At 32.6% G+C, this 23,787-nt stretch overlaps 1 protein-coding gene and 1 long non-coding RNA gene across 2 annotated transcripts; both read left to right on the forward strand.

Moving 5' to 3' along the window:
• Window positions 1-190: 190 nt before the first annotated feature.
• Window positions 191-20,018, forward strand: LOC132744499 (DIS3-like exonuclease 2; the record flags this gene model as incomplete). Its single annotated transcript, XM_060733230.1, is given in 20 exon segments — window positions 191-255; window positions 714-782; window positions 1,424-1,498; window positions 3,783-4,248; window positions 5,201-5,288; window positions 5,978-6,077; window positions 6,863-7,016; window positions 7,699-7,811; window positions 8,548-8,655; window positions 9,059-9,127; window positions 10,078-10,185; window positions 10,997-11,133; window positions 11,814-11,937; window positions 12,179-12,238; window positions 12,672-12,758; window positions 13,714-13,861; window positions 14,818-14,948; window positions 16,679-16,783; window positions 18,591-18,755; window positions 19,381-20,018. Coding segments are annotated over 20 exon segments (2,408 nt in total), but the record flags the coding sequence as incomplete, so codon positions are not given.
• Window positions 20,019-21,463: 1,445 nt separating this feature from the next.
• LOC132744497 (uncharacterized) lies at window positions 21,464-23,435 on the forward strand. Its single transcript, XR_009627706.1, has 2 exons — window positions 21,464-22,615; window positions 22,704-23,435. It is a non-coding gene; the product is annotated as an uncharacterized LOC132744497 (long non-coding RNA).
• The last annotated feature ends 352 nt before the right edge of the window (window positions 23,436-23,787 follow it).

Below are 23,787 nucleotides of genomic sequence, written 5' to 3' on the forward strand. Positions count from 1 at the left end.
GGTCAACATGAGCGTCATGTTACTCCAGCCCATCAAGGTCATCATCAACATCATCATCCGCATGTAGTCTCAACACCAGTTCATCATGGTCAAAAGCAGGTCAGAGGTCATTATGTACATCCTCATGGACAGCAAGGTCATGGCATGCAAGGTCATGGAGGGCAAGGTCATGGCATGCAAGGTCATGGCATGCAAGGTCAAGGACAGCAAGACATTGGTGGAAAAAGCCAGGGTAGAAGACAGAGGAAAAAGAAGGTTATTTATTCTTCTGTATATCCTGAAAAGCTTAAATTGAATATAAATTGTGTTAATATTTGACATTAAAGAAACAATTAGACAATAACTTTGTTTAAACATTGTTGGATGTTAAATTAATAGATTGGAGGTGTCTTTGGCAGAGTGGTTAGGTCTTTGACTTCAGAGCCCTTGACCCTCACCGATTTGGGTTCAAATCCAATCAAGGAATTTGGTTTCATCATTTGAGAAAGCTGTCCAGCTAGCGTATGGAACTTAAGTCTTCCTCCATCAGTAAGGCTGTAAAGTCAGCATTTAACCTTGACATTGTTGGTGCGAAGTAAAACCCAACAAAAAAAAAGAAAATCACAAATTGACCTACCACAAATAATCATGATTTTGCATTTTACATTCTTATGCTGTTGCATGTTTGATTATATTGGAAGCATGTTTGTAATCTCAGTAATCCCCCATTTTAGAATCTATTTGCTGACTACATGCCAATGGACCAGGTGTCTCAGGGTCTAAAGAGAGGAATTTTGATTGAGGTAAGGAAAACACAATTTGAGCCATGTCATGACAAAACCAACATAATGGGTTTGCGACCAGCATGGATCCAGACCAGCCTGCGCATCCGCGCAGTCGCAGTCTGATCAGAATCCATGCTGTTTGGCTTACCAACTCTATTACAAGTAGAGAAACTGATAGCGTACACCATGGATCCTGATCAGACTGCGCGGATGCGCAGGCTGGTCTGGATCTATGCTGGTTGCAAACCCATTATGTTGGTTTTGTCAAGACGCAGCTCATTTTTCTTTCTTTGGCTGTTACAATCTGTTAAGCCAGGGCATGTCCATGAGTATTATTGCATAAGTACATTAATGAATCCGTTATACTAAAGCAAACAGAGAATAATTATTTGTAGAATATGCTAGGATCACGCACGCCGATCACGTTCTAATGGAATAGCACCCTTAAAATCTAAACATTTCAGTTAAAAATTGCTGTTATATCAAATATTTTACTGGTTTTTTGGGGGTTTTTTTGAACTATAAAAATAAGATAACCAAATTTGCTATAAACATTTACAGTTTATCTTTTATTTCATTATTTAAGTGAATAAATGTTGAGAAAAGGAAAATATCAGTTATCAAACCCTATACTGATTATGCTGCTGGTTTTATTTCAGGGTCCTATTCGTATCAACCCGAAAAATTTTGAAGAGTCATATCTACCACATCCAGTAGGTGTTAATACTTACTTTATTTTATGACAGCTTGTTGGATTATAAAAACTATAAAAAAGTCCTTTTGAACTTTTCTTTAAGTTATTATAAAAACATGTATGTGCTGATTGAGTAAAATAGTAAATTCTGTGTAGTACACATTTAGTTTTAAACTCAACTATTCAACTTAAGAATAGATAGAGCTATTGTGCTCACCTTGGTGACCGCATCAGCATCACATTTTGGTTATGTTTTTGTTTGCAAGTTGGTATCTCCAAAGCTACTGAAGTTAATTGGTTGAAGCTTCAGACATTTATTTGAGGGCATAATAAAAGGTCACTATCTAAGGAACATTATGAGTCATAACTCAAAACATGGATTTTGACAGAATTAGGGCGCATTTTGAACTTAGAATATTCTACATTGTCAAGGTTTGTGTTGTACATTTACTATCAAGAACTGAGAATAGTCGAGCACACTTTCCTACCAATGGCTCTTTTTCATTAAGGCAACTAGCTCCTTTTTTGGTCACTGATTATATAAATAGATAGTTACTACTATTTTGATGTTAATGACACTTTGTTTCTCATATTTATTAAGGAAACAAAACAAGATCAATGCTAAATTAATATGTCTTTATATTGGCCTTTAATATTGCTTATCATTTGTTAAGAACTTATTATTTTATTTATTCATGAGTTAAGTATACCAGATATGTATTATCATAGAATAGTGAATAAGTTGGTTTATTATATGTTTAAATCAAAAGTATTACTGTTACAATATACAGTATTTATGTCATAGACAAGATGGTATATTATTCATGTTAATGTGTTGTGTAATTGTCATTTATTATGTTATTATTATATTATCAAGTTGCAGCATGTTGGATGTCCGTTGGTCCCTCCGTCCATCTGCACGACCAAATAGGTATATGGGGCCATCTAACTGTAAACAGAACAAAAATATGGGGCCATCTAACTGTAAACAGAACAAAAATATGGGGCCATCTAACTGTAAACAGAACAAAAATATGGGGCCATCTAACTGTAAAACAGAACAAAAATATGGGGCCATCTAACTGTAAACAGAACAAAAATATGGGGCCATCTAACTGTAAACGAACAAAAAATGGGCCACAGAACAAAATATGGGGCCATCTAACTGTAAACAGAACAAAAATATGGGCCATCTAACTGTAAACAGAACAAAATATGGGGCCACTAACTGTAAACAGAACAAAAATATGGGGCCATCTAACTGTAAACAGAACAAAAATATGGGGCCATCTAGCTGTAAACAGAACAAAAATATGGGGCCATCTAACTGTAAACAGAACAAAAAAGAACATTATAGAATTCATTTCAACAAAAAAAGGGAAAGGGCCCAAAATGGCCCTCTTTTAAATAAAAAAGGAAAAATAACAAAGGGAAAATGGCCTTTTACCCCTTTTCAGTTCTAAAGTTTGTCTGTAAAGTGGGCCCATTGAAACTTTGGGTTTCTGTGATATTGTTCCAAACTTGAATGTAAAAATTTTTGATATGATTTCAGGTTTGGAAAATCGGACATTTTTGGGGGTTTATTTTGGGCACAAAGGGGGAAAAACCCGTCCCTCTTAATGGGGAATAGTAGCTTCCCAATTTTAAGTAAATGAAGGTGCCCTGGAAGGGTTTTTAAAAACCCTTTTTAAATGTAAATGAAAGAAAATTTTTTGAGCTTTTTTTTTAAAGTAAGAAATATTTCTTTTTTAAAAAAAAATTTTAGGGATACATTTTTTAATACAGTTTTTTAAATATGATTTTTTTTTGTCAAAAATTATTAAAAAGTAATTTTTTAATGGTTTAAAGGGAAATTTCTTTTTTTTTGTTTTTTAAATAACTAAATGGGGGCCGTCCCGTGGGCCCAAAGGGGTTTAAAACGGGGGTTGATTCCCAAAACCACTTGCCCTTCACCGCTGGGGGGTTCGAATCCCGACAGGGATTTTGGCCCCCTTTCATGTGGGGAAGCAAATCCAGTAGTTTTAGGGGAAAGGGTGGTTTGGTTCTACTCAGATCCCGTTCGTGCCTGAAAAAAATCCCACAGAAGGGAACCTGAGGTTTTCCCCTCCACCAGTAAAGCCTGGAACTTTCCATTTGACCAAAACTGTGTCAAATTGTAACGTAAAACCCAAAACAAAAAAATAACAAAAAAGGGTCCCAACTTTTTTAAAAAAAAGCCCGGGAAACCCCCGGGATTTTTTCTACCTTTGAGCAGTTGTCTAATGTCTGATATACTCAAGGAGGATTGATATATGCTTTAAGAACTTTTTACCTTATTAATTCAGTTAAATAAGCAAGAATTAGAGGACCTTGAGAAGTCTATGACAACACATGACAACAACGGGACATCCTCTCAGGATTCTGATCCTGAAGTTGTTATTGAAAGTGAAGAAATTGTTGAAATAACAGTGAAAAAGGGAGATAATCCAGAGGAAGGGAATAAGAATTTAACAGTACAGAAAGAGAAAAAGGGGAATTACTCTCCATCCAAGAAGTACACAAGTTTGAATGATATGATGATAGGGCAGAGTCCTGCTAAACATAAACTAGAGACTGATAAAGGAAGAGATGAGATTAAGAAATTGTTGCAGAGGACGGGAAAGGTTGTGGCCATTATAGAGAGGAAACATTCTAGAGCTAGTACTGGATTTATCAAACCAATGGGGGATAAGAATTCAGACAGAGCGTTGTTTGCACCTGTTGATCATAGAGTACCTAGAGTTATGATTCCCATCGGCAATTGTCCAAAAGGTGAAGTATTACGAGTTTTTATGCAAGTTCTATTAGTTGGCAATGTAGCAGTGATACAAAAACTTGAGAAATAACATTTTCTAGGATTCTAAGAATAAATCTGAACTGATCTGAAATGCATGTTAGGGATACATAATTGTTGATACATGAAAACTGGTAAATAAGATGGAATAATCTGGATTTTCAAACTTGACTAAAGGATAATAGGGCTGTCCAATTAACATGTGTAACTTGTGCATCAGCGTTACACTTGATTATGGTTTGTAAAGATTTTACATGCAAGTCATACCCTAATAACAATTTACATTTGAAATTTCATACATGTCTTAAGGGTCATGATATATTGGTTACTGCCCAAGACCTGTAATTTTGAATTTTACTAAATTCTACCATTTTGTTAACTTAAGAAAGATCCACATTATGGAGGCAGTGTCAATCCAAATTGTGCAATTCATGCATTTTTCAGGAGATTCCACATTAAATTATAATCAAGAGTGTGAAAGAGAGAAATAAAACCAAATAAAACCTGCATGCCAACAATGTTCAGTACACTGACTCATTGATTCAGCTGTATTGATTTTTGTTTGGTCACAGGATGGAATAAGTTTTAAAAAAAAATTTGAACATGTATATTGTGGGCAAAATATCTTTACAATTTATATTTTCCTTTAAAAATCTATATATTTTTATTTATTTATTTCTTAGAATTTGTGTAAATTTGTTGAGCAATAACCCCCAACATCCTACTTTTTAAAAAATCCTTTCCTTTTCTGAAAAAAAATGGGGATAAATATAACAATTATTTTCACATCAGCAGGCCCTTTGTTCTACAGTTTAGCACTGAGAATATTTGAGTTGCAGCTATTGTATATTACTTATGTGGCTATGCTAAAAAAAATTTCAATCATGTTTGCATCATATATTTTAAACACCGGTTATTTGTTTATTTCAGATTTCATAGAAAGACCTGATGACTTTAGTAAAACATTGTATGTGTGTAGAATAACAGACTGGAAACAAGATAGCTTCTATGCTGAAGGGTAAGATATAAATACGTTAGAAATATAAATGAGCCGCGTCACGACAAAACCAACATAATGGGTTTGCGACCAGCATGGATCCAGACCAGCCTGCGCATCCGCGCAGTCTGATCAGGATCCATGCTGTTTGCTGTCAGTTTCTCTACTTGCAATAGGGTTTTTAAGCGAACAGCATGGATCCTGATCAGACTGCGCAGGCTGGTCTGGATCCATGCTGGTCGCAAACCCATTATGTTGGTTTTGTCGTGACGCGGCTCAATTAGTTAGTATTGTATGTTTCAACATAAATTGGTGAGTGTTAGTAGCTTTAATAAAGGTCAAGTTTATCATTAACTAGCCAGTCTATTCAGTATCTTTGTTCAGCCAGACCAGATCTAATTATCAAATTTTAGTACTTTTATAATATTTGTCTAGATTTTGTAAAGATAAAGTCACTAAAAAACTTCATCAATAAATGAAGTTTTGGTGGCAACAGGGTTAGCAAGAAAACAAAGCAGAAGAAAAAGTTACTTGTCACTTATCTTTGATAGGGGCTGAATCACTTCATACTATCTTGTTCTTAAAATGAGTGTACGGCCATGTAGCTATATAAACAAAGTCAATTAATACAAAATAAATATGCATTTTTACAAAAGGTAAAACTTGCGAGCCAGAAATTACATGTAGTGTTATTATTGTTATATTATCAGATGTTTGGCCAAGAGTTTAGGTGAAGCTGGAGAAATTGAACCAGAGACTGAGGGAATGCTCATTGAAAATGGTGTTGACTTTGAGGAGTTCCCTCAGGAGGTAAGTGTTATTACTCATTTAGCAACCATTGCCTGCTCAATTTATGTAATGGATGTGCTGTTATTTGAATTTGGAGCAGGCTGTTTCAAGTTCAAAAGATTTCAATATCAAAATGCAGAAAGATTATCTACCAACGGCATAGAGACTTGGCAAACTGCACAGAAGTTGATGGCTCTTTACTAGTGACAAAGGGTAAGTACTTTTGGTCCCTGCAGGAAAGGCAGCATGCTTATTTTCATGCTTATTTTCATGAACATTTTGAAAATGTTAATGTAAAATATTGTGAAGGCAACCAAGAAAGTAATTACACAGTGCAATTTTCTTATGGTTTAATGGTGATGTGTACACAGTTTTTATTGGCATATCTGTGTTGCAGTTCCCAATTTGCCATGACCGTATTTCAGTTTGATTTGTTGTCAACAATGACATTCTTTGGAAAAATCTCTTCTTTCTGATATTAAACAAACGTTTTCTTAGCAAGTATTTCTTTCATTGGGTAGATCTTCTTGCTTATATAATCAAAACACACTAATATATATTATTTAAAAATGGAAGACAAACCACAAATTGGTGACAGTAATTGGTCATTAAAGTATGTAGTTTTTCAGTGTAGCTAAATATTGTTTTTTCAAGTATTTCCTATAGAATGATAAATGTTATATTAGTCTGAGTAATTGAATCGAAATTAATCAAATCACAAAGCAATAATCTAAAATTGAATCAAGAAAAAACTGAATTGTTTCACCCTTAATTTTGTATGCATTATTCCTTTATTTTCTCTTCAGGCATTAGACTGTTTACCTACAGAAAGTCCCTGGGTGATACCAGAGGAAGAGTTTGAGTATAGGAAAGATTACCGTTCATCTTGTGTGTTCACTGTAGATCCAGCTACAGCTAGAGATTTAGATGATGCCCTCTCTTGTGAAGACCTGGGTGATGGTAAGGCTACATTTTAATTTTTTTTATGTGTCTATCCAAGTGTATTGTGACTGGATATAATACAAGCATGTCAGGTTTGATATTGAATTTTCTCTAATATCATTCTTATTGTAAGTTGTTTCAAACTACTAGCTGTGGTTTTTTATTACTTAACTGGGAAGAGGCCTTGGCTTCATAATTTTTGGGATAATTATTAGTAAAATTGCTAATTCGGAAATAAAGAAAGCTGGTGTCAATTCAGATATTTGGGAAAACTGCATGATTTTAAAAGAAAATTTTGATTTGGAAGGGACCTTTTGAAAGTTTCTGTCATTTAAGATGAATAATCACTGAAGTCTACATTGTAAAATGTATATATTTTTAGCTGCTACTTTCTAATCTTTTTCATAGACTTTTTTATACAAAAATATTAATTTTATCAACCCAGTTAAAGTGACATTATAAAAGTACTTATCACTATTTTTAGTTTTAAAACCCACAAGGAGAATGGCAGTGTCTTTTCTACCAGTATTGCTGAAAAGTCCTAGTTTTCAATGTCACTTTTTCTAAAAATGTAATGTGAGTTAAATATCTCAATTTATCTTCTACATGAATATATTTTGATAAACTAATTCATATTTGTTTACAAATGCATGATTTAACTGTGTTTTATGGATTGTTACAATTTTATTTTCATCTACAGGACGGTTCAGAGTTGGTGTTCATATCGCAGATGTTAGTTATTTCTTAGAGGAAAATTCTGTTCTTGACAGAGTTGCAGCCCTTAGATCTACAAGTGTTTATTTGGTGCATAAGGTACTGTTTCATTTTAAAAGTGACCTCTCTTTTACTTAATCAACTACATTTTGGATATATACATAGCTGAAGCCAATTTATGCATTATCAAACCTTTAAAAAAACATAGTAAGTTTTTGTATAAAATTTCTCTATGTGTGATCAGCCCAAAGTCATCATATCCTTAGCTGATAAAACCTCATTAGGATCTGTTAATATGCTCTGGTTATAGTAAATCTAATTTCATGTTAAATTCAAATTTGCTTTGGTTGGATTCTCACAGCAATGAACAGCAATACTCAGGGCCATCAATGAAAATGTGACAGATCTAGGTTTTAAATTTGAACGTTTTCCTTTAAATCCCTTTAAATGGAGTCACATGGGTTTAAACCCCATCAGGGGCAAGTTGTTGTTTCCCTGAGCAAGAAAATATACTTACTGCTCAGTACTGGTTGGTTTCAGGAACAGGTTCGAAAGTGTGTCTATAAGCCTTTGGCTTCCTACTAAAATAGAACTGAAATAAATTCTGTATTAACCAAAGTCCCCTAAATATGAACTACCTTTTTAATGTATAAAGAAAGAATGCAATGTTATAGTCAGTCAGTGTAACTTATAGGAAATGAGAGCCTGAAGGAGAAACTGTGTATATGTAATTAGTTCTTAATTGACTTCTATTAAAAAGTAACTGAGTCCTCTTGATTAAACAGCAAACCATGGGTATGTTAAATGATGTATACACTTGTCTATTTGTTTATAGGTTATTCCAATGTTACCACGGTTACTATGTGAACAACTGTGCAGTTTAAATCCAGATGTTGACAGACTTACATTTTCTGTAGAGTGGGTAATATCAGAGGAAGGAGAGGTAAAGATTTATATATTAAAGCTTTATATGTGATACACTGAAACTTTCTGAGTGATGTTAATAAAGAAAATAAATTTTGATCTGAAGAGCAAAGTGCTTTTAAAATGTTTTCACAAAACTTTAACCATGACCATAACATGGCTACAGCTTCAAAACTGATGTCACAGGGTCAAAGGTCAAGGTCACCAGGGTCAACAGCCTGTAAGGGCAATTGCATTCATATGAACATAGTACTTGCTTTGAATTAGATTTTAATTGAGATCATGAAGGTCACTATGTTATAACTGTAAAAAGATTGCTGTATAAGGAGATTCCCTTGATACGGTAGTACATGCTGCTATCTATATCAGATGATGTCTCATAAAATAGAAAAGTACATTAATTATATTTTTATGTCTTTTAGATAGAGGAAGAATGGTTTGGAAGGTCTGTGATTAGATCTTGTGCTAAACTCTCCTATGATCATGCTCAGGTAAGTTGATGAATGTCAGGGGTGCGCAAATGGGTTTAAACAATTTCTTTTGTGTGCAACCTCTAAATTTCTCAAGGGATTTCAACTAAACCCATTGATTGCTCCGGTTGGAATTTTGTTACTTTTTTGCAGATTTACAACTCTATTTTTTCACACATTTGATACTGGCAGGAAACCTGGTTCTGTGAAAATATTCTGTCACTTGTTGTTGCTTTTTAATCTAAGTAATTTCAGTTCATTAGAATACTTTTACACTGCAATATAGTCCTATTTAATTTAATGGGTTAAGTTTGGGTCATTTACTAGACTTGCTGTGAATTACTCTGGGAAATGGCAGAATGAGCCGTAGAAATTATTGCTATGTTTATGCAGAGACTGACACTTAGCATAAGGCGTCTAAGGTAGTTTATTTAAAATCACCTGCCCCTAACCGCTGTGGGTTGAATCCCACCAGGGACCTTGGATTCTATCATCTGAGGAAACTATCCAACTAGCCTGCAGAACATTAGTGGTTTCACCCCTGTGCCCTTTTATGCCTGAAATAATGCCTAGAGGGGCACCTGAGGTCTTCCTCCCCCAGCAAAGCTGGAAAATCACCATATGGCGCTTACTTATTAAACTTCATGTTGATAAGATGATGTAAATTTGTTCATATTTCCTTTAATTACAAGTAATTGATTTATTTAAAATGTTTAGGTTAATAATTGCTAATGGACATTTTATTAAATAAATATTTTAAAGTGTTATAAAGCAAGTCCATGGTATTACCACAGGTATGATAATATTTTAATCTCCAAAGTGTTATCATTCATTGTCTTAAATCTGGTTAATAATGTTATGATGGGTTATATCAAACAGATGTAATATGATGAAATACATAAAGGTATTATAACTTTGAGAAGAAATGTTGTATGGTAAAATTAAATGTTTAATGTTCTGGTTTCAAACAGGGTTTTATAGAACAACCTGAACGTGTCTGGACACAAGAAGAACTTCCGCCTATATCTGAAGGCTTCACTGTACAAGACATACAAACTAGAACACTTAATCTACAAAAGGTATGTTTATTTTTACATTGATTGATTGTCATATTTGAAAGTCAACCCTGTAAACTCAGTCAAGTGTCTTTGTAAGAGTTAAAACAAGAATGATGCAGGTTTATTCAGTCACTGTCAGCAGACTGTTCTGTTCCTTTAATTCACTTATGATTTATTCAAGAAATATTTATGTATATGTATGGTGGAGATTGTAAACATCAAGAATGTTTAACACTATTTCCTTTTATCCCAAAGACCTCCTAGTGAAATACACTGGCACATTGCTATAACGCTCATGTCAGTGTCAGAGTTCTCGTCACGCATTATGAACAGTGTTCTGATATATATTGCTATTCTTGAGGCTCAGTTGTGGACAGGTAGAATATTATCCTATAATAGCCCCACCTACATACATTATTAGTTATAAAGATTGTTGACATGTTATATGGCCTTATAAAAACGGGTGTTCGTAAATATAACCTGAGCCCCGAGGCAACAATCTTTATAATGAATTTATAATACAGCAAGCATCATTTTGTGGAGAAAAAGTAAGATATCGACAGCAGCCATGTATATAAATCTATATAAACGTCAGGATTATCCAATGAAAAGCGACATTACAAACGTGCAGTATTATAAGAGACCATATAATACCCCCACCCACATACATGAGACCATATAAAACCCCCACTCACATCTTGAGACCATATAATGCTATCATTTTGTAACAGCTTGATCATTTGTTATGTTTTGCAATGAGAGAATTCTCAACCATTAAAAATAATAGAAACAAATATTATTTTGTAACTACAACATGTTTTGTGTATTACAGATAGCTGTAAATTTACGTAAGGCTAGAATGGATGGTGGGGCACTGAGGTTAGATCAGTTAAAACTACAGTATAGTCTAGATAGTGAGACAGGATTACCTAATGGTTACTGGGTCTATGAACAGAGGGACAGCAACAGGTAATTAAGTTGGCTTAGTAATTAAATGCATTCACTTGTTGTTTTCATTTGTATAGAAAGCTGTTTAGCTGAAAAAAATACAAAACTTTTGTTATTGCTATACAAGTGTAAGAATTGAGATATATACTGTACTTTTGATTATCTCGCCAAGAACATAACACATATTTATCAAAGGATTTGATTTATTAGAGAGTTTGATTGAAGAAAAATCCACCCCTTAGAAACATTCAATTTTTTACACACGGGTCTCTGGTTCAATCCTTAACTAAGGCAAAATTCCTATGTTATCTCACATGCTGAGTCTACTGGTAAAATGCCTCTTAGTAATCAAGTGAGATTGATAGTCGGTTGTTTGCAGAGAAATTCTGCCAAGTTTTCCTGAAAAGTCTATTTGGTGGATGTTTGGCAGAGATATGACCAAAAATGTGTTGAAGTTGGCATTCAAAATAACCAAGCAAATAATATGTTGTGCACCATTTGTAATTCACAATCATTTAAGTTTAGTTATATAGACAGCTCATAAACTTATTCCATGTATACTATTACAAATGTATTATGTGTTGGTACATTATTCATGATCTGTATTGTAGAGAATGGTCTGCAAATGTATAACAGAAATGTACAAATTAACAAATACCAAGACATCAAATATGTAATTTAATATTTTGTTATGTTTCCAGGTTGATAGAAGAGTTTATGTTGTTAGCTAACATGGCAGTGGCTGATAAGATAAATAGAGAGTTTCCAGATAAAGCTTTATTGAGAAGACATCCACCACCACAGGAGAAAATGGTGGAAAATTTGGTTTGTAGATTAATTTGCTGGTTAGTAAATCATGTGTTAGATTTATTTTTAATGGGAGATACACAAAACCCAACTGGACAAAAACCACCATGTAAAATTTACAAAGATGTCAACCCACCCTTGAGTTTTCCTAGGTGGACATACATATTCTCTATTGTTATTTTGATCTTGCATGAACAATTATAATACACCCTTGGTTGAAAAAAATAAGGCTAAGTGATTTTTTTTTTTTATATTTTAGAAAGATCAGTGTGCTGCTCTAGGAATTCATTTAGACATTTCCAGTGCTGGTGCATTACAGGTATATAAATATATATACATATAACTGTTTATTGTATAACAAGGCCTTAATTAAACATAACCACTTTATATTGAACTGATTAGGTCATGCCTTTAAATTTCTTGCTGTTATTCCATTTCAGTGTAGCCTCCTTTTCGGGCCATTTGTTTCACCATTTCACCAGAAAAAGTAATGAAGCAAACTTATTGATCATTGAAATCTTCCTTTGATGGTAGAGCTTGATGAATTTATTTCTTAAAACCCACCTTGAGAAATAAACTTATCAGCGAGTATGGTGTATTGTTTTATAGAAATCTTTACAAATGTATTATCTACAGCAGTAATATATGATGCTGTCATCTGTCTGTTAAGGATGACATCATAAATGAACAGCTATATCTATGTCGAGCATTCTTCTTAAAAATAATAATGATTCCATCTTGCTTGATTTCAGAGATCATTGAGATCATATTGTGGTGATGATGACGATTCCAAGGCCAGGATGCAAGTTCTAGTTGCTCTCTGCTCTAAACCAATGAATGTATGTATGTATGTGAAATATGTAAATACTGATCAAGTTAACAGTGAGATATTTCCCATATTTGTCACTCTGTCTCCTCCCATATTGTTCATCATTGAATGCTTTTTATCATTACTATTAAATAAAAAGAAAACATGTTTATATATATGAAGATTAAGAATATTGAAGGAGGCAAATGAATTCACACATGACACAAAGTATGACAATGTAATGGGAAAAAACATTTTTTAAGGGTTTAAGTGAATATAGAAAAAACTAAGAAGTGAACTGAATTACTGTTTTAGACAAGCATTAGTTAAGTATATAAATATGCTTCTAAGAATATCTTGTTTTTTCATTTTCAAGTAAGATTTTCTGTTTGTAAAAACCATAATGATTTCATTACAACACAAACATGTATACGATACAGTCAGAATCTATTTTAACTATAGCTGATATCAATTCTTAGCCTACGAAATTTGTGTAATTGATTTGCCCTTGAATTTGGAGCATTCCATTTGAATTTTAAGGGATTTTATTTAATGTAGACTTATTGTATTGCTTTCCTGCCAAAGAAATTCTAATATCGGCCAATATTGTAGCAAACTTGTTATTTCAGGAACTTTTTTTTACAAAAATCTTTGGTATTAAAATACATAACAATCATTTATCCTTTATCTCTATGTACTAAATTCTGGTTATAAATGGTTGAAAATGATTGAATACCAAATATTGTGTAAAATAACGTTCAGGAAATTACCAATTTTTTATGATATTTACCGATATTAGAAATGTTTGGCAGGAAAGCATTACAGTATGACTACCTTAATAAAATACAAAAAATGAAACTCCCAACGAAATAGAGCCTGGTAGGACTGTATGGATGTACAGACTGGCTTGGCTATAAACTGGTGGCCAGGACAAATCACTTCTGGTTGCAGCAGGGTAAGGGTTAAAAGTATTGTTTTATTTACAGAATGCCAAGTATTTCTGTACAGGTTGTATTGATGATGAAAGTCTATATCGTCATTATGCTCTCAATGTACCATTATATACACACTTCACCAGTCCAATCAGAAGGTATCCAGATGTAATGGTCCACAGACTTCTAGCAGCTTGCTTTGGTAAGTTATTACCTGATTTATAAGCTATGCGCTAAATAATATGTTGCCTTTTTAGCTGGACTATTCAAAAAATAGGGCGAGGTATTGTAGTCACCCAGGCAAAGGCATAATATTTTTGTTAAGGTTTTCCGTGCATGTTTGTATCTCAAGAAATACTGAAGGGAATGGGTTGAAACTTTACATACATATTTGAGAGCATAATAGGTGGTCACTGTCCAAGACCCATAACTTTAACATAGATTTTGAGATTTTGACAGAATTATGGCCCTTTTTAAACTTAGAAAATTCTACATTGTCTAGGCTTACTATCAAGCACTGAAAAAAGTTAAGCACGCCGTCTTGCTGATAGCTTTTGCTAGCTCTATGAATGCTCGCAGTGATAATACTGTAGAATCATGTGCACTCCCACCAGTTTGTACACTTTATTTACCGCTTCCGTGGCCGAAGGGTTATAGTCAATGACTTCTAATCCAGTTACCTCTCTGGCGTGGGTTTGATCCCCGGAAGATGCTTTGGTAGTTTAGCACAAAGAAAGGTAGTCTAGTACTGGTATAACTCTCCAGGAACGATGGTTAGGAAACTACCCGCCTATATGACTGAAATACTGTTGGGAAAAGGCGTAAAATGAAAGAAAAACAAACAAACAAACACTTTATTTATTAACTGTAAATACTTAGAAGTTCAGAGTTGCCTGGCCTGATATTAGCAGTACTGCAAATTTGGAAAAGGGGTAATGAAAACAACAAAATTATATGAAGTCATACAAAGTTTTCCGGTAAACTGTTACATATGAGGAAACCTCACCTGATGCTGACACAAACCTTTGACCTATGGCTTCAATACTTGAAAGACAGGATTTTTAACATGTAACCATACATCCATTAAAAGAGATAGTTATTAAATATGTATCACTTATTTTTAAAGAAGAAAACCTATGTGTAATGTCATTGTTTCAGGTTATTTGAAAGAGACATCTAAGAGTCCTGGAGAGATACAGAAATTGGCAGACCATAGTAATGATAAGAAAACAGCTGCCAAGAGAGTTGGTGAACTCAGTAGTGAACTTTTCTTTGCTGTCTTTGTAAAGGTATTTTATTATTTCTTGCCTTATTGGATTATTTTGTCCAGTTTTGAATTTTGCACTCACAAAAAACAATATCAAGATAGAGAAAATGGGTAGGCAGGGAAATTTGTCAGGTCTTCCACTAATTTTTCTGTTTTTACAAGTTTACATATGAAAATGTTCATTACACCTGAAAAGTGTAACATTTTTTTTGTATTTTGAAAATTGATGTTATTTTAGAGATATTTTGAAATTTGCCATTGAAGTATTTTTAAAAAGTTCTAATTTGAATGATTATAAGAAATAAGCACAAGAAAACTAATATGTTATGACATATAATGAACATCCTGATACTGTATGTGTATTTAAATTCGCGGAAGCAAATTTTCGCGGAAAGGTCCATTTTGGGGGTATATACAAATATTCGCGCTATTTTGAATTCGCGGAGGTGACTGCCGAAAATCATAAATTCGCGTACACCCATCAGGTAAAAAAATAAGGGAAATTACTCTTACACGATTAGGCAATGGTTTTCGCAAGCAGCCCTCTTTCATTACTGTAATCATTGTAGGACTTCACAGTTTTTTTTTCAACGCCTGGTGTCAAGCAATACGCTATTTTACAGATCAAAGACATTCAATTTGTCTAGCGGACAGATTATGACAAACATAAGAATGTCCGCTAACGTGCATGATTTTTTCACAGTTTTAAACAGCAATGAATGACAACATAATCTTTTCACCGATTTTGTTAAAATGTTTACTGAGTAATTGTGTTTTGTTTTCTATATTTTCATCAGTTAAAATCGTTAATGTTTGTGTTGTTTGTATTGTTTGTTTAGAAAAACAAAATATAATCTGATCAGATGTTGATTCGTTTATGACTCAGACAATGAAATAAATAGCGTGATGCAATGGTATTGTTGAAACATGTAATATATACTCATACAAGAATTCGCTAATCATATCAGTCAAACAAGTTGAAACAACAATAATAATAATACACTAGCAAACTGATTTATATACAGAGGTGAATGTTAAATGAACAGTTTATACAACAGTAGAATCATGCTTTGAAAGCACCACGGATACAAGACTTATGGCAGCCGTGAACACACTGATATACATTGTTCTATAGATGCGCGAAAATATGACTATTAAGAAATTATTGGTGTAGATATTTTCGCGCTGAAAATGAATTCGCGGATCAAATGTCACCGCGAAGACCGCGAAAATTTAAAGCCCGCGAATATTTCTACACATACAGTATACCGTAAGGTCAATAGATAAGACAAAAACTAGTTGATTTAATAAAGCATCTTGTCAGTATACAAAGATGATATATATGTTATATTATCACATAAACCACGGTGCAGGAGTGTAATAAAGCCATTTAATAAAAACGATATTACACTAGTGTAATAACACTTTGACTTGATATCATTTGCGTGATATATAAACATAGCGTTAAAGGGCGCTAATGTTAGCGTTACGCTATAGGCGCATTATTGAAAAATTTCTCATTTTAACAGTTTACCATTCTTATTTTATATATGTGATAAATAGTATATTATATTCATGTAGATTCAATACTAAATTTATTGAACTTGTTAAATAAAACAATATTATGCTCACCAGAGGGTCGCATTATATGATTTTATTCAACTTGTTAGTTAAATTTAGTATTGAATCTACACTCATTCAATATCCTCTATATGTAGAGGGTAAGATGTTGATATTATATTCTGTGTACAGACTGCTGGGCCACTAGAAGAGAAAGCCATGGTGATGGGGGTGTTAGATAAAGCATTTGATATATTTGTGCTCAAACTTGGTGTCACAAAGCGTGTCTATTGTGATGTAAGTATATAAACTTTAATTTCATTCATGCTTACTAAACAAGGTCTATCTTTAGACCATATGAGTGTTAGGTGATTAAAGTTGCTATTTTTGTGCCCCCACATTAGTGGCGGGCATTTAGATTTACCCTTGTCTGTCCGTCCGTTCTCTTTTGTGTCGCACGTAACTCAAAAAGTATTTGCCTAGAGTCATGAAACTTTACAGGAATGTTGATCAGCATGTGAAGTTGTGCACCTGGGTATTTTCGTCTGGATATTTTTAGTATTTTTAGAGTTATTGCCCTTGACTTAGTAAAATTTTGTAATTTTCAACTTGTGTTGCATGTAACTAAGTGTTTGACCTAGAGTCATTAAACTTTACAGGAATGTTGATCAGCATGTGTAGTTGTGCACCTGGGTATTTTCGTCTGGATATTTTTAGTATTTTTAGAGTTATTGCCCTTGACTTAGTAAAATTTTGTAATTTTCAACTTGTGTCGCATGTAACTCAAAAAGTGTTAGACCTAGAGTCATGATACTTTACAGGAATGTTGATCAGCATGTGTAGTTGTGCACCTGGGTATTTTCGTCTGGATATTATTAGTATTTTTAGAGTTATTGCCCTTGACTTAGTAAAATTTTGTAATTTTCAACTTGTGTCGCATGTAACTCAAAAAGTGTTAGACCTAGAGTCATGATACTTTACAGGAATGTTGATCAGCATGTGTAGTTGTGCACCTGGGTATTTTCGTCTGGATATTATTAGTATTTTTAGAGTTATTGCCCTTGACTTAGTAAAATTTTGTAATTTTCAACTTGTGTCGCATGTTACTCAAAAAGTATTTGTCCTAGAGTCATGAAACTTTACAGGAATGTTGATCAGCATGTGTAGTTGTGCACCGGGGTATTTTCGTCTGGATTAATTTAGTATTTTTAGAGTTATTGCCCTTGACTTAGAAAATGTTTGCAATTTTCAACATGTGTCGCATGTAACTCAAAAAGGATTTGACATAGAGTCATTAAACCTTATGGGGAAGTTGCTCAGCATATTTAGTTTGTTCCTGGGGTTTCGCTTGTGGATTTATCCAGTATTTGTAGAGTTATTTCCCTTGACTTAGTAAAAACTGTTTCATTATGTTGTTATTTGTTCCTTGAGTGCTTGAGTTAGAATCGACCAACTTTACAGGAATTATGATCATCATCACTAAATTACAGGAATAATGATTCACATCACTGTGAAGCTATGAACCTGGGACTTTGCATGTGGAGTTATTGCCCTTGACTTACAGTAGTATAAATTTGCAATCTTCAACTTGGGGTTTGCTTGGGGATTTATTCAGTATTTGTAAAGTTCTTGCCCTTTACTTAGTAAAAAGATTTTTAGTTTTCAAAAAATATTTGACCTAGAGTCATAAGATTGACAGAACAGTGGCGCGGTGGGGGCACCCGTGTCCGATGGACACATTTCTAGTTATTATCCACAAATGTGGATTTTAGCCCTGCCAGAAACATGAAAATTTCCATGAAAGGATACAACATATAACTTAAGGAAAATTTATTACATTAGATTATTAGAACGGCTTTAATAGTACTGCACCTTTGTAACATCGCTTTTTATTGAATAATTGTGATATATATATAGTTATATATATATGGCTGCAGTCGATTTATGTAGAAATTTTACTTTCTTCTATAAAAAAAAGATGCTTGCTGTATTATCAATTTGTTATAAATATTTTTGGCATGTCGTATATAAAGTGACTCAGTTTATATTTCCAAACCATTTTGAAAATTGTCATCTGATACTAAGAAGTTTTAATTGCATTTAGAAACTGCCAATAAAAGAGAAGATTTTCAAGCGTGAACGTAAGGTACCAAGTCTGGTTCTGGTCTGGAACAGTGAGAATGATGAACCAGAAGTACGACAAGAAATCACCATCTTCTCACAAGTAGATTGTATACTGCAAGAGGGCGAGCTTCCACTACAATGGACGGTAAATAAAAAAAACTTTCTGTTGTTATTGGGCTCGCTGGAAAATAAATGCATTTCAATTATTCTTTTCGTATACTGCAAAATCATAACTATTTGTGGGGACCTCATATTCGTGGTTTTCTTGGTTAGGTCAATCCATGAATGTAAAAAAAAATTATTTCGTCTGTTATAAGTTATCCCATTATTTACATTTTATTTTTTGGGGAAGAAAAACAACAGTCCTTTGTTACAAAACCACAAAAGTTCATGCCCACGAAATTAAGTTCAAGATTTCACAGTAAACAAAGACTGTTTTGGTTATTATTTTTACAAATATTTCAGTCTAATAGAATTTTTATATCATGTTGAATTTTATAGTTAGTGAATTTATAAGGTGATGCTTTTTCATACAAGATTGCGGCTAGGAATGGTTCTCTTCTTGCCAAGCCTAAATCTCGTACCTTCCAGATACTGTATGTTCCGGATTATGGTTACACTCCCATACCTTATCACATTGTAAAAATGAACAAATTCATTGAAGATATTTAGCAGGGAAAGTGTTAATACAAATGTATTGCTGATTTAATACATCAAGAAATGTCAGTAAAATATAACATGATCTGAATGTTTGTCATATTTATTTTCAGGCTGTAATAAAGAAACCCCAGCCTCTCCAGACTTGAAGGAAATGTTCAACTTTATAGAGAATGCTCAACAAGGTTAACTTACAGGAATGATGTGCAAGAAGCGATTTATTGAAATAAGCTAGTCTGGAATTGGCTGCCTATGGAATTGACTGCCATTTTTTTTATTTCAAGTCATGAGTTTTGAACCATTTGGGCATGACTTCATCAAACATTTCTATTTTATTTTATTACTTGACATCTTATGAAGATCTCAAAATTTTGATTCATTATTCTGCATGTGTGATGTAGATTAAGGAGAATTGGCATGCTGTTATCATATGAGTGATATCTTAATACCTAAAACATGTATCCTAGTGCCCACCTGCACTTTAAATAATGCATATGTCACTTTGTGGGCATGGGTTTTATTTTCTTGTAGCAGTTAAACTGGATTGCTGCAGTACGACATTGTAAGTGCCAAGAAGTGCAGTTAATGTGGCCTGTAATTTCATTAAAGAACAAAATAAGTGAAATATATTGAGAATGATTATTACATTATAACTTATCAATGTGATATTAATCATATATTACTTGCATTTTATTTTATTGTAAATTTTCAAAATGACTTTTGACAATAGTTGATTAAATTTCAGAAATGGTATATATTTTGTTGTTGAACTGTTGTTAATGAAATAACCCATTTCATAAATGTTTAGCTCGTTCATTTGGAGGCGAATGTAAGCCTACTTAACCCAGTAATGAGGCTATATATGTGTCATATGATATTGTTCACTGAAGGTTAAAGATATACTATGCTCATCCTTGAGTAAAATATATAAAATAATTTTACATACAGAAATTTATTGGAATCTTTGACATTCTTCCTGAATATGTCTAATTTAAATAAAAGAATGAATAAACTTACATATGGGAAGTTTTGTTCTCTATTACTGGTCAAATAAAGTTGGTCCTTTCTTTAAAAAAAATGCCAGTTTTTTTCATGACACCATATTGTGACAACCTGTTGTTTGTAGGGTTTTAGATGTATACACTTCAAAACATGTGTATTTTATATTTACAAAGAGACTGTGTAGTAATTACCAATATTTTCTTATATCAAATTTGAGTATAGTATATCATATCTTGATGATAATTATTGTAGATAATTTCTAACCTCCGTCAGTCTAGCTTTAGAGTTTAGACTGAATTATACTACCTTGTGGAGGTCTAAATTTAGCATGCAAGGTCTCTCTCTACAACTACAAAAGGTATTCTTTGAGACATTACTAATGTATTGATGGTGTCATATTTGTTGGTCAGTAACCAAGAAGCCTAACTCACTGAATTATATCCTTTTTAGTATTACATTTAGAAAACATTAGTAAATTACCTGTTGTTGTTGTTTATCAATCACAGAAAGAAGTTTAGCATGATATCTGCCATACAGCATTTTGTTTATGATGGTTTAATGCAATATTGACCATTCATTGTCCTTAGAAAACAAAGTGTGTCAGTTTTGCAATGTGCTTGCTTTTAGTAAAGTATTAAAAGTCTTTCAGGTTTTGGAATTGATTTTATACAGTATTTGTTTGTGTATGTAGGTAGTGTCTGTTAATATTTTCTGAATATTTTGATCTAGATTCTGACATGTATATATTTTATGTGTTGTATTTATTGGCAAAAAATTAAAGACCTGTTTTTCAAGGTAATCAAATGGTCAACTAATTAAACTTTTTTTTATAGTTTATGATAACTAAATATATTATGTAAGTATATATTGTGTACTTTCATGTGAATGTGGTAAGTTGGTAAGGTTATACCATCCAAGTGTACACTTATTTATAAAAAACTAGCACCGTTTGATAAAAAAATGTTGTTAATTTATATTTTATGTCGTACTTTGTTTCTTTTTCAATACAAGAATCAGTTATACTTATGTCAAATGTGTTCATCATCTTTAAGGCCGCATGTCTCCAGATTTATGCTATTCATGAAAATTTTGAATATTAAAAGTATAATGAAGTATATGTTGTAAAGTGAACAAAGTAATTTACACTTTACAAATAGCACTTACTTTCCACTTAAGTTACCAGAAAGATAAAATACTGCAAAACCAGTCATTAATCTCACACAACATGTAAGTTATTACTTGAATCTTTTTACTTTTTGTACATTTTTCTCAAGTCTTGTTTTCATGAAATATTTTGGCTGAACTGGAGGCATGCAGCTTTAAGATATATTAAGCTTGAAATGTTTAGGATGAAAAGGTCAAATTTTTATATTTTTCACCTGAATTATGTATTTTTTCCCCCACAAACATCATTTATATTTAAAAATTATATATGTCCTTGATTTGTTGATAATTAAATGACTTAATTAAAGCCAGGATATGTTATATAATTTACTGTCTACTATCTTATTTTTCATCTCTTTGGTTTTGCTTCTCTTTTGAAAATATATTGAGATGAAGTGATTAAGAGGGGGGGGGGATTTGGTAAATTGGTAGACATAGGTTTAATTGATGTGCGCATTTTTGAAGTGCTATATGAAGTGCTACATGATATATATATTTTATGTACATTTGATGTGCTACATGATATGTAGATTGTATGTACATTTTGAAGTGCTAACTTACATAAAGATTCCATGTGTGTTTTGAAGTGCTACATAACAATTTTATGTACATTTGAAGTGCTAACTTACATAAAGATTCCATGTGTGTTTTGAAGTGCTACATAACAATTTTATGTACATTTGAAGCATTACCATGGGATATAGATTTTAGAGTGCAATATTATTAGTTCTTTGTATCTACAGTTTCAAAAGAAATGTGGAGGGGAAAACTATTTGTCGAGCCTGAAATCTTCTTATATCTTTCGAGTAAAAACTGTTTTTGCTTTATATGTGTTTTTTTTCTTTCTTTCTTTATATTTAACTTACCAGTGACCATTTTATGATTATGCTGAAATTCTTAGACTGCCTAATGTCCATTATTCATGTATCAACAGTTTTAAAAATGCACTAAAATAGTTTCATTATTGTTATTCTAATTTGAGACAGTCTTGTTCACAATTTATATCATCAGAAGATCTTGCTTCCTGTCTTGGAGTAACCTATGTGTACCACCACTTGATAGAGCTGTTTGCCCCTATACATTTTTTTTACACAGAAATATAACAAATTTGCCATCCATTGGCTTAAGTTTAAAATAAATTTACACAACCACAAATTATGAAATTTTAGCAGAGATACTGAGGTGAATGAACAAATTTGCCATCCATTGGCTTAAGTTTAAAATAAATTTACACAACCACAAATTATGAAATTTTAGCAGAGATACTGAGGTGAATGATTGAGGGCCATCATGACCCACAAGTTGTTTTATTTTTGTAAATTGTATAGATTAAGTTGATATATTTGTTTAAAAGCTGCATGTCATGCACGAGCCAAGAAAATTTAAGTAAATCAGCCCTCAGATTCAAAAAGCAAAAATATTAATTATACAATAAATGTAATGAATGACTGATATTTGCAGTATTTATCACCATATTTCTACTGCATGACTAACACAGTAAGGGTTTTTTTGCATGAATTTAATATTTATAATGGTAATTTACATGGATTGAAAGTGTTGTTTGCAAGGTGTAAATTATTTTCTTTGTTCACATAATATGTTACTTTCTTTAATGCTTTTTCAAAATTTTCATGGTGGGCATTTGTCTGTTTCCAAGAATCCAATGACAGGTCTTGTTTATAGATACAATTTAAAGAAATAATATGTAGAAAGTAATAAATAAGAATACCATAAGAGTTAATCATTCATGAATTTTCCTTGATAAGTAAAAAATAAAATTCCATATTTCTGCAACAAAACTTCATATTCCTCTAACAAAATTTGAAATCCGAGTTATCTCATTCTTGTTGTTTTATATTTATACAAAGTCCACATGTTTACCTTTTGACATGTCTCTCTAAGAAATACATAGATATAAATAGAAACAACTTTACATTATACTTTTTATCTTCAAATTTTAGGTATATTTTTTACCCTAATAAATGAAATATGCCAAGTCTAACCAGATTTTTATTTTTATTTCCATATCCAATGTGTTAAAATTGTAAAAGGTATATTAAAAGACTTGTATTAAACACCATTCATTACTTCTGCAGGCATATAACTTGAAGAATTTGGAAGACTTGTAGTTTGTAAGTTCTTACTTTTCAAAATGGTGTCTATATTTTCTATACAGTACAAGATAACACAAAAAGACCTGGACATAAAAATGCTCAGTCTTGCTAAAATTGTTTCTAGATAACTTAAATATGCTTACTTTATGTTCTTAGTTCCCTATGCTGCAAGAACTATAATATATTTTATAGTGTTAGCATGCAACAATTCTAAGAAGAATTTACTAACGGATAAATGTT

This window comes from Ruditapes philippinarum, unplaced genomic scaffold (assembly GCF_026571515.1).
Source record: "Ruditapes philippinarum isolate M1 unplaced genomic scaffold, ASM2657151v2 ctg8685_1_1_1_1, whole genome shotgun sequence".
Classification (NCBI taxonomy): domain Eukaryota; kingdom Metazoa; phylum Mollusca; class Bivalvia; order Venerida; family Veneridae; genus Ruditapes; species Ruditapes philippinarum.